Consider the following 12,606-nt stretch of genomic DNA (forward strand, 5'->3'; position numbering starts at 1 on the left):
GAGGAAGAACTGAAAGAACTGATGCAAAATTCATTAACATTTAGTGCAAGAGACTGCAAGTTTCCAACCCTGCATGTTGCGTTAATAAATTCTGGATGAAATTCTGTCACTTCTAATGCAGTTTATCAACATGCAGAGAGGATAAAACTCTGTGAGTAAAAGGACTGTAAACATCTTTTAATCCATAAACTTTAAAGTGAAGTTCCTGCTTTCGTTTTTGCATTTAGGAAAGAAGTCTCATCTTAGGAAAACAACTGAGAAAAAACTTCCCACAAAAGAAACTATTGCCAAGCTACAACAGTCTGAAATCTGGAAAATGGAGAATGAGTTCTATGAGTTTGCACTGGAGCAGTTTCAGTTTGTCAGAGCACATGCAGTTCGGGAAAAAGATGGAGAATTGTATATTCTGGCTCAGAACTTTTTCTATGAAAAGATATACCCAAAATCAAACTAAGAACAACACTGTACAGTGAGATTGATGGACTTGAATCTTTGGTCACATTGTCATCTTAGTCCTCAGCCACGGAAACTAGATTGCTTGTAGACCTTCAAGACATTTCCTGGTAGATCTGAGAACAGTAGGCTGTGGATCACCTCCAAGGCATTGGATACTGGCTAACATGTTGGTAATGCAGAAGCAAAGGCTTCATTTCTTTTATCTAATACTTTCAGTGGGAGTTAATATCCTTTACCTGAAGAAATCTACACTTTTAATTCGGAGCAATTAATACACAGCAGTTCTAGTTGAAAATATATCCAAACAAAAGAATGCTTCTGTTGATGCTCTTTTTAAGTTTCAGAGCTATTTCTTTTCTTTTATACTTCTGTGAACAGGAAATAATTTTTCCCAGCTTTCAACATGGAAATTTGGTTGCATCCAATAGTGTTAATAACTGGTTGACATCTGTGCTTTGTTTTTGTGAATCATGTCACATGATATTAATTGGGATGGTGAATCATGTTCTGCTGAGAAACGCTGCTACAATTGCCCATATTTATCTATGTGGTTTTCTTTACAAATGACAGTTGATCATGAGTGTTCAAACATCATTTCCACATTAATATTGTAAAAAGTTAAAGAATCAGAGGAGGTTTGGTTTTGGTTTCTTTATCCCCACCACCACTGGCTGAGGTTGGAAAAACTGTGAAGAAGCTGGTATTGTCTGCAGTTCTAGTTGATCCTTACACAGTGGTATAAAAAACATAAACTCAGTATTAAGTTTCTCCATGGATTCTTTGTAATAACTGTAAACTGAGGTATTGGTGAATCCATATTATGACTCCATGAGTGAGCTGTGGTATGGTTAGGGTTTTCCTACTACTTCGATACTTTTATCTGTAGAATATTTTTACTAAGGTGCTTTATAACGTGTTTTAAAGCATTGCATATACAAAAGGAGTAAAATGCTGTAAATACTGCTTATTTTATGTATTTGGACCAAAAGGTTTAAAGTAACTAGTTTAAAGTGGGGTTTTTGCACCCGTTCTGTTATGTGTGAAGTGAAAAGCATCACATCTACTTTGTGGTTGTGTTACAACTGTTGGACGTTGCTGAAATGCACCTCAGTGACCTCTCTGACTTCAATACCAGAATGTTGTCCAGGGATTCTCTTTGCAGAAATGTAGTCTTCATTCTTTTATTATGGTAAGAAGATGAGAAGAAAAATGTCATGTGTAGTCTGGTTGGGAAAGATGCAGTGAACTTGACTGACATAACTCTATTTATGTAACTGCCTTATGTGACTATTGTAAATCTGTGAGTTGCCATTATTAACAGTGTGAAACACCTGGTAGATGAAGTAAATTGCAATTGGTGAACAGATGTTTGGGGCCACTGCATTAGAGCAAATGGCAGTGGAGAATTGTAAGAATTTGTTTCCTATTGAATTTTCTTAAAGATCTGAGTTTTTACACATCTTACACCTGCGTTTTCTTGAAGTGCTTTCCACAGAGTTTGATGGGGGAAGGCACCAAGGAGACAAAGTAAGGAATGGTGGTAAAGGTTTAAATTCTCAAGGGATGATGCTGAAGGCTTAGTTTAAAATTACCAAGTAGAGTTTCTTTAACCAGCTTGTTCTCGTAATGAAAACAAAGGAAATGGAAAATGTTCTGTGAACCGAATGTCTGCAGCCAAGAGCAACAGCCCGATGACAGAGAGGATAGGGAGAGACTATCAGGTCCATCTTGCATTTCTTTGTTTTCTTGGATTTTTCCCTTTGATTTTTAAAAACAGATCTCTTTTTGTTCTTCCCAAATAATCAGGGAAGTTCCTTCTGATAGCTTACCCTTTATATAGCATGAACCATGCATAAGATTTCCTGTTCCAGGTCTTGTCTGTTGATGTCATTAATAATGCCAGTGTGCTTGGGAATAGGATGTGTTAGTTCACAAATGAAGGCATTTTTCCTAGCTAAAGAAAGGAACTGAGGAGTCATACACAAGAAGTAGCTAATGGAGATCTAAAGATTTCCATAGTAAAGCAGTAACTTTTTGGAAATAAAATGAGTATTTATAATCCCAGGAAAGATTATTCATTCACTGTTAGTTTTACAATAGATTTTCTTTTGACTATCTCTTTTCTCCTTCAGAGTAATTTGGATCAGTTTACCTTCTTGAGTCTCCTTCAGAATATTCAGAAGAGCACCTCTAAGAGAGCAGAAGAGTTTAGTAAGTGAAAACATAAAATATTCATCTAAGTAATGAAATAGGTATGTAGACAAATGCTTCTCTATTGACAAGAAAACCGATAGGCAAACCTTCTACCGATTTGAGTAGGCTCTACAGAAACCCCTTCTATTCTGTAAGACATTTAAAAAGTTGTCTTTAATTTCTGTTTGCTTCCAGGATTTAGATTTTCTTCATTCTGAGTCTTCAGTAAGGACAATAATAGAAAACAGTAGAACAATGCAACTTTTATTACTTTTAAATGAGCAATATATTTTTCATAGGTCATGTCAGAAAGCACATTTCATTTAATCAGCTATCACTTCCCGTCCTTTGCTGTGAACTGGCAGGGTTGAGACAAGCAAGAAGTCTAGCTACAACTGGGAGGTTTCATGCCAGATGTGCTCTGACAATGTTACTGTCTGTGGAACACAGAAGGAATCAAGACTGTCTACTTTTATATCTAGAGCAACTGTTAAGTCAACTGTGAACTTTTTAGAATCCTTTCAATTGACAGCTATCAAACTTAGATCTCCTAAAAGACAGTTTAGGAGAAGGAGCTTTACACATTTTTAATAACCTGGTTTATTCCTCTTCTATTTGGAAATGGAAACAATCCAAGTTGTTGGAATTAAAAGTGTTTTACAGTATATAAACAGAATTTATCTTGTGAATTTGCCCTTAATGACTTGGAGTGAAAAGCAGCAATACATGGGTTTTTGTTGTTGCAGGTTGTATGATCAGTAAACTTACTATGCAGCCTCCTAAACATGGATCTTCTAACTGAAGTCACTGTAGTCTCCACAGGAGCTTGGCTTTCTGCAGGGCTAAGTTTGTTTGAAAGGTGCTGAAACGCTCATCTCACTATAGTTTAGAGTAGGTTTTCTTACACTGTTCTGTACTTTTGTACAAGATTAACACCCAGATTTTGTGCTAAACTTTAGCCCTGTTGGAGCTCTTGATGTCAGCATAATGGCATGAGGTCTAGCTGCACTGGCAACTGCATAGCCATACCCACAGCATGCCGGAAGCACTGGGCAGTGCTGACAGGAGAGCAACAATGGTTTTAGCTCCTTCCCATAATAATTCTGCAGCCATGCAGCAAGAACTTCACTCTTATTAGTGCATCTGTAGACAGCCACTAGGCTAGGGTGCAGAGTATCCTATGTGCACATTCCTGCTTGCTCTGAGTTGATTTTCAAGCAGTCTCTCTATTAGTGGTATGCTGATCATGGCCTCTTATTCAAACAGGCATGAAAATTTATAGCTATACAATACGGGAGAGGAAGAAGCAGCCCACCCTGGTCATTTGAAATCCCTTTTCTGGGTACTTATTTTTTTCTGAAGATACGTAGCTATTTTTACTTTCCAGGAATAAACATTTGCTTATTTATGGTCTCAGAACTGTTCAGTTTTATATTGGGGAAAATTCAGTTCTTTTATAATTCTGTTTAAATCTTTTATTGAGCTTCCCTGGTGTTGCCGAACACATATATGACAAAAAGGGGTATGGATGACGCTGTCTGAACTGTGCTGCTTAAGCAGTCAGTGGAAAAGCCTGGTTCAAGTGCACTGCCAATTTAGCTCTTCAGAATTAGAGCATATTTTATGACTACTAGAGATTAAACTTAAGGAAACTGTAAGGCTGCTTAGTTGGATGGATGCTTCCTTTACTGTAAGCCTATGCAACTATGTAACCTAGCAGCAGTATTTATAGAAAGAGTCCTCTTCCTGAGACTTTTCTGGAGCATAATTATAAATGTTCATACACTTGTACTGTCTGATATTTACATCAGCAGCTTTCTGTAGCTTTGGTAAAGAGAGACAGGTTTGTGAGCATTTCTAAAGCAGTACTGAATGTAACTTTGAGAAACATGGATTGTGCGTCATGACTCGTTTCCTTTTGAACACACACACACACAGCTGAATAGTGCCTTTTTTCCTCACAATCCATGTTGAAGATGCTCGATCCCACTCATCCTCCGTAAACTGATTCGTTTGTGCAATACTGTTCCAACTTGAAACCATTTTGTGACACCTGTTTGAGAAATAACCTCCATTTTTTCCTCACCATGCTGCCAGCTTTCTGTTGTTGAAGTGTTTCAGTTGATTACCTAATACAAATGCTACAAAATAAAACACCCAATGGGAAGGGGAAAGAAAAGAAGTCTGGTGTCCTGTCTTCATATTTGCATGTCACACTCACATTAACTGCTTTCCTTTTTCCCCCTAGAAGATGTTGTTATGCAGTACTGTGAACTTTGTCTGCAGCTATTGTGATTTTGGGGTGAGCTGGAAGGTAGCTTGTCTGTAATGATTTCACATAGCTATAACCAAATATAGGCTTGTAGAATGTGCTTTGTGCTTTCTGGCTAGAAATGTAATAGATTTGCAGAAGGTCACTGTGCTGAAAGCGTCAGTAAAAAGTTCTTCACGTTAAACTCAAGATGTGTAAGAACAGAAAAGTGGCATTAAGCCAGTGCATTGGTACATACGTGATTCCCTGCCTGAGGGAGTGAATGACCACTTACAGTGGTACTGGAAGATGCTCACTTACAGTGATGAATGTGATGTAAGAACTGGAAGGTAAACTTCATTTGCACTTGTAAGCAAGCACTTAAACCAAGAAAATAAAGTGAGCATGGGATGCACTGCACTGTTGAAGTGCATACAGCAACCATTGCCCAGTAAACATTCCTAGCTTCATGCACGATGGAGCTGGAAAGTCATCTGACCCAGCCAAGCTTCTTAATGCAATAGTTCCTAAATATTCAGTTGTCAGCCTCGATTAAGAACCACCATGCAGCTACTTAGGAACTTCCAGTTGAGGATTTTGATGGCTTTCAAATCCCCCTTTTGTTGAAAGTAGGCTTTTCCTTCCTTCCATCAGTGGAAGGGGTAGGTGTAATTGTGCACAGGAAACAAAGCTTCTCTGCTTTAATCAGCCAGGAGGAAGTGGAGATAAAAATTGCCCATATAAAGGTACAGGACTTGTGAAAGTTGCTGCACCTCTTTACAAAATGATATAGCAAACAAAATGGGGGGGAAGGCCAAAAGAAGTTCTAACACAGAAAGAATTTAAGATGACAGTAGCTTCTCCTGGGAGAGGCAAAATGATGGTAGTGTTACACATCTGTGTTAAATACTGGTTGAACAGCTTTTTAACTGATGCTGCCATTTGCACTGGGTATTAATCTCATCAACCAGAGTTCACGGGAGGGGAGTGAAAGAAGGGAAAAGGTTTTTTTTGTTCAAAGCTAGTCAGGTCCTGTATTTTCATTTTATTTCTTGTTTGAATCTTGCATTTGATTTCAGTATAATTTCCTTACTTCTTAATAAAATACAAAAAGTTGCTAGTGAATGTCAAAGCAATGTCCAGATGTTTTCTTCAAGCACAAGTCCCCTGCTATGACCTCCCCCTGGCTTCATTACCACATAACGCAGATGTGGTAACTTTCAATAAGAGCTAATTTAAAGGACTAATAATACTCTTTATTAAAAAAAACCTCTACAAAGAACACCTGTGGCCTAAAAATGAAGGCTTTGAGACCTTTCACCTTGTCATAATAACCAACTGCATCCTCATAAAAGTGGAAAACACTGTGATAAACATTCTCTGCCCAATTTCTTCACGTTTACAAGGCTGGTCCGGAATCCACCCTCAGATTTGCTGTGCACAGACATTAACTTCTCATAATAAACATGACTGTCAAAATAATTGCACAAAGATCAACTACCCATCATCTTCCTGGGAAAAGAAATAAATCTTGGAATAAAATAGATTAAAATAGTGATTCATGGGAATTGTGCTTATAGTTCGATTTACGCAGGTATCGCATTCCTGTGATGTTTTAACAAATGGTTCCCTACCTTGCTGTACACATGCATCTGTTGTTTCACCCTCATATTGAGATGAACTCCTCTGTGCTTTCTAACTAAGAAAGCATTGTATTTCAAACAGAAATGCAATATTAATAAGGAAAAGCAGTGTTCTATTTTGAGAAACATGCCTAATTTGGTACGATAATTTAAATGCTGTAACTCACCCAGAGCTCTGGGTTTGATGCAGTGGTTACTGGAAAATATGATGAACTGTCTCTTTACCAAAGAAAGAAAAAAACATAGTCTAGAGAATAGTGGTATTCTGGCCCTAAAGACATTATTGTCTTGACAAATATCGATTGCCATTTTTAGCACAGAATAGCATTTGGCATCCTTAATCTCTTTTATTTAGAATTTAATAACTTTTAAAACATTGCGTGACTTGGAGAATTGGCAAGGGGAAGAGGAACGCTTAAGTGCTAGAGGCTTGTGCAGTTACAGGCTGGCTCTGTCAGGACTGCCTCACTGCAGTCTGTAATGAGTGAATATACAGGCGAATACATAACAGTAGATACAGTAAGAAATTGTATGTATGCGTCTGTATAAAGAACACAGAGGAAAGTGTAGGAAGGAATATCTCACTGTATGAGACTGCAATAATTCCTTAAATCAACAGCTCTGACTGCTACCTTCAGCCTTATCATCTACTTTGGATCTTCAGTGCCTTCCCTTGACTGAATTAAGAAACTCAAAATTGCAGCCATCAAGGCCACTGTACTATAAGCAGGGCCTGTACACCAACAAATGAAATGTCTCCTGCTTCTATCCCCAGCCCAAATCCATGCTTCCAGTGCTTTGCTCCAGTGCTATTTATAGCTGAGGTATAGGTCTGGAAAAGCAGGTTACATTCACAGGAAGGCTTGTCTGCTCTGCATTTGAGGTTCTTCCTTCTTGAAGATAAAATAGTAATTACCTGATAGAAGGCTAGGAGAAAGCACCAGAGAAAGCTCAGATTATGTGAAGCAAACACTGTGTGCCTTTGTTTGGTGTCCATTCATAATGAGTTCACCAGCTCAGGCAGATTCCAACCAGCCATCTGTTAATACTAAAGGCTGCTTCGTAGCGCTGGGTAGAAACCTGAGATTTACTTCTAGTAATAATTGCTATAAACATTTTCCCACAAAACTTTGTTTTTCTTAAGACAAACAGGGATTTTTTCCCTTAAATACAGAGCAAAACAGGAAAGTATCAGTGCCCCTACATCGCAGCAAATGTTCTTTGTCAGTGTTTTTGGTTTCCCCCTCCCCAAGTGTATGGAAAAATGTGTGAGAGTGTGACATCTGTGTTCAGCCTCTCCCTTCTCTCAGCTGCCTCTGTGAGATAGTGCAATAGGCTTCATTCCTTCACAAGCCTTCCAAAGGACAAGTCTTATCTTGCAGGTATTGTTGTAGGACATGAGATCATGCTCCAGTATGGAGTTTATCAAAGTTGGTGTTTACTCAGGATCACCTTTGAGCCTCTGGTGGCAATAGAGGTCCCTATCCTGCACGTCAGAGGTAGTGCTCACGTGTTGTACTGAGTTAGCTTGTGCATGCTAGTGGCTGTGCATGCAGTGGTTTGGATACCTGATGTATCTGACAGTCACTTCATCTAGCAAGGCTATATAACTTGTGGGCCTGGGTTTTTTTGTCTTTGTGCAGGACAAGATGAGAATCATGCTGCAGTCAACAGGTTTTATTAATTACAGCTTTGCAGCAGGCCCATGTGTAACTTTAGTTCCATACTCCCTCCTCCTCAGCTCACCCATCCAGGAATGTTCTCTTACCTATATATGTGCGCATGTGTCTACACATATATAGTCATAGCTCTCATCACTTGATCATATTGAGATAAATGGAGAGTGAATTACAAAGCCATAAAGACTGGCAGACAGCTTTGTAAGCCAAGTTCAAAAACCTTGTCAGTAGTCAGAGGGAGCAAAGCATGCCCAGGCAGACACTTGAATGCGCTTTCAGAACCCATCTTCCTTGTGTAGCTGAAATGGCCTCTCAGCATCTGTTGAGCAGTCCAGTTTTGGTTTTACTCTGTTTGAGTACATAGGAAAACAATTTAAAAGAGAAAGCTGTTTTCTGCAATGAAAGATCCTGATATTAAAGCTTATTTCTCCTTTAAGAGCAGTGACAATCCAAGGCACATGCCTTGTGACTGAGAGGAGGGAGAAGCCCTGATGTCCTGCTTTATCACAGATACTGAGATGATTGTTCAAACTTCTTTCTTTATTTTATCTCTGCTTATGTGTGCTGATTTCAACACATTTCTTGTGATCTCTCAAGTGAGTGAAGATGTGTTCAAAATCCCAAAGCATGTGCTTTTCTCTACAGCTGCATTGATAAACTCTCCCCCATGCCAACCTCCTTTTGTTTATCCAAATTCAAATAATGATTGATAACTGGAAGTCTTACTGTCTAGTTCCAAAGATAATGCAGAAGATGAGGAAATGTGTATCGCAGCTGTATGGGATATTCCAAGATCTCTTGGTGTCTGTAATATTCCATAACTAAAAGCAATACAAACTAACGGTTGTGATAACAGTATTTGTCAGGATTTCAAATGTGGAGCCTGAATGTAGGTATTTATGTTAATCTGTAGCTATCTAATGACTTGTTCATGTGTTGTTTTGTTCAGGTTGAGCAAGTATCAATAACTTTCTAGGAAAGCAGAGTATCAAGTTCTGGTGCCAAGGCATTAACATCCATCAGCAGTTTGGCATCTGAGTTTGTAATTGTTTTCTGTTGTTCCTTGTTATGAAAATACATTTGTAACAATATTCTTTTAAAGACATTTCCTCTTTGTATTCTCTTCTGTAAATCACATCTGCAAGAAAAATGTGAGTTAGGGACGTTAATCATTTGGGAGCCCTGTGTCTAAGGCTTTGAAGACAAAGTGCTGCTTCTGCTGACTGTAGACTTTTGCCCAGGGTGGTTTCCTCTTTCCATATAAATCGTAAAACCCCCCATACTGCTGTTCTTCCCAAATCAGGTGGGGGCAGGGGGAACCCCCAAGGAATAAATAGCTGCTTTTCATGGGATGTTGCTGCCATAAAACACAGGCCAGCAACAGTCTGACAAGATTTTTGGGAAACAGTGTTTAAGCAATATGAATGAAAAACAAAGCCAAATTCTTCACCTGCCCAAAGCTGGGGCAAAACCCCAGCCTCATTACTTCAGTAACTGATAGGATTCTGTTCTCTGAACACCCCATTCAGATTAGGAGTGTTTCTTGGCTTTCTGCAGATTGGTTTCTAGGCTTCAACTGCCAATACATAAGCTTTCTGTTAAGGTATCAAATAGTAAGATCTATTAACATTTGTTCATGTCTCAAATTTCTGTGAAGAAGATGCAGGTGATGGGCAAAGCTGGCTGCTGGGTGAAGACTTGCCTATCGAAAGGCAGGAGCAAGGTTAGTTGTGGAATACTGGTGTCCAGTTTTAGGAATGATGATTTTCCAGTCTGTCAGATGACACAGAGCGTAACTGAGAAGTTTAAGTAATTTCCCCACAGTTATGCATCAGAGACAGATGTTTTACCCTGCACATGTGAAACAAGTAGACTAACATAGGAGGCGGAGGTGAATTCCTGCATCTTGCACTTCTCATCTTTCTACTCGTCTCTGGACATCTGTCATCATCATCATCATCATCATCTATCCAGTAGAGAATAGTGTCTCCATCAGGTAAGAGCTTTCTTTTCCTACCTGGGAGCAGTATAGATGCTTGTTCTTTGCAGATAACTCGATGTATGAGCTATGTTACTATTATTACACATAAATATTTTTATTGGCAAATAAACCAGTAGTGCTGCAGATCAAAAGGAAGTCTGTGTTGGTAAGCAGTTTTGGCATGTGGCTGCCATAATATCTGATTGTTACCAGATAGTATTGCAAAGAGGCCTCTTATCCTTTGCAATGTGTTTGTTAAGAAGTCTGGTACTGATGTGCTTTATCAGATGTAAGGCACTGAAACACAGGTGGGATTTATCTGTCTTAAGACAGTGCATCTCCTGATCCTTCCTGCTGCCTGTGTGGCTGCTCGCCCCTTGCCCAGCTACACTGTGGGCCTGCAGGCACTTCAGCAGGGGTGCCCCATGCAGGGCAGGGAATGGCCCAGCTGGATTCCTGTTTCTGCCAGCAGCAAGAATGTTGCTGCCAGCCTTTGGGTACAGCAAACAGGAACAGGTTTGAGGAACAGGCCCGTGACCTGGTGGGTATTGATACTGATTCACGTTAGGGTAACAGCAAGATTGGGTTTATTGTTGCACTCCTAAGCCAGGAGTGCAGTGTCTGCAAATACAGCAAGGATGCTGGTATAGGTGAATTGCCCACAACTATGCAAGAATGTTGTAGAGGAGCCAGCAATCCAGCTGAGACCTCCTGAGCCCTGCAAGGGCTGCTCCTGTTTCCTTGCTAATCTTCTTCACATATTAACTTCCTACCTTGGCATGACTAATGCTCCGAATTAATGTGTCCTAACCTCAAGCATTTTAATGTAATAAAATAGTAATTTATGTCTTAATATGGAATTTAATTTCTGTGCTTGCCTGTCATGTTTCAGGCACCAGAGGGGTCAAAGAACACATGTGGGTGTCTGGGGAGTCATGAATCCCTCCAACTTGCTGTTGTTGGCTGAAGAGACATATCAGGGTACAAGATGCTGTTTGTTGGGACTCCAAAATGAACACTAGCCCCTGAAATGGGAAACACAGCAACATCTGAGAGTTGGAGCTAACTCCTTTGACTCATTTGGAAAAGGGTCAGAACAGGAACAGCTGTATGTGCTGGCAGCATTAGGGGATTAGAGTGCAGCAGTTGTACCTGCTTCTGAGGTTCTGTGTTACTGGAGGACAGAAATGCCATGATTGCCTTCTTTGTTCATCCGCTATACCAACCACTTAAAAAAAACAGGGAGAAAAAGGTCAGAGAAGGTGATCTGATCCTTTTAGGCATCTGTAGCCATTGAGAGCAGTGGTGTTTGGGTCCTGTCTAGTGAGCAGTCAGATAGCCTTGGGGTGAAGTGGGCAGCTGGCAGGAAGAACTGGGGAGACAGAAAGAACATAGCATTACATAGAACCTGCCCACTTGTGTTCCCAGACTGACATCCCTCTTGCCCAAACTCTACTAACATTTGACAGGGTAAAGATGGGTTACTTTTGCTTTATTTTGTAAAAGAAAGCATCTTCCCCTGCCCCAGCAAGGACTAGGCATACAACATGAAAGCATGAGGATGTTGGACTGAGATCATGCCAAAACCCCCTTTCATTTTATGCTATACATTCAGGCCTATGTTTAACTAAAAACATGCTCAAGAGCACCTGTGCCCTCGCCATGCAGTCATGCTGTCAAAAGGAATATTACCTTCCCCTGCACTCTAAAGAAATACTGCTGATCCATAAATATGTGCCTGAGCAAGCTGAGGGCATCACATCTGCTTTAGAGAGCAATGGCCACAGGACCTTTCTGGGACTCTGGGCAAGAAACACGTTTAAACTGTGCCCAACCATGGTTGCAGAGGCCATTGTTCTGTCCTCCCCCTCCCTGACCATCCACTGTGTGATCTGGATTTTGAAGGGAAGACTTGCTCTCTTGGCTTCTGAAAGCTCTCCCCACCTCCAGAGGGGCTGGGGGTAGGTGCCCTTCACAGGACAGAAACTTGCTTTAGGGTTAACATGCATCTCTTCGTACTTGCTGCAATTACTGCATGTCAAATGACCCACGTTAAGCATATTACTAGGGGTGTGCTAACAGCACCAGTGCATTAAACCACAACTGACAGCCTGACCCAGCATTGCGCTTTAAAAGGGCAGGGCCGCAGCGTTGGAGTTGGAATTCTGCTTTAATTAGGCCATTACCTGACCTTCAAAGCTGTATTTTCTTCCTCCTCTGCATGCTATGCTGGAGGAAGGGCTGCTGGAGAAGACAGGAAGAGCCCTATCTGATCGTTATCAGAGGGAACAAAAGCCATGTGTTGCTTTTCCTTTTTGACTGGTGCAATTAGTTAGGCTTGTGTGGAAGAAACATGTCAAGGTAAATGGCCATCTCTGCCTTTTCCCTTGCTCATCCCTGGCA

At 40.3% G+C, this 12,606-nt stretch overlaps 1 protein-coding gene across 2 annotated transcripts in view; it reads left to right on the forward strand.

The window, feature by feature from the left end:
* HS2ST1 (heparan sulfate 2-O-sulfotransferase 1) overlaps positions 1-4,831 on the forward strand; it is an 82,595-nt gene extending 77,764 nt beyond the window's left edge. For both annotated transcript variants that reach the window (XM_062613104.1, XM_062613103.1), the window contains exon 7: positions 228-4,831. In XM_062613104.1, coding sequence (XP_062469088.1) covers positions 228-454 — 227 coding nt within the window. In that variant the 3' untranslated portion in view covers positions 455-4,831. The remainder of the gene's footprint in view (positions 1-227) is intronic.
* Positions 4,832-12,606: the final 7,775 nt, after the last annotated feature.

Source organism: Pezoporus occidentalis, unplaced genomic scaffold (genome assembly GCF_034315485.1).
Source record: "Pezoporus occidentalis ecotype Australia unplaced genomic scaffold, CSIRO_AGI_Poc_V1 ctg164, whole genome shotgun sequence".
Lineage (NCBI taxonomy): Eukaryota > Metazoa > Chordata > Aves > Psittaciformes > Psittacidae > Pezoporus > Pezoporus occidentalis.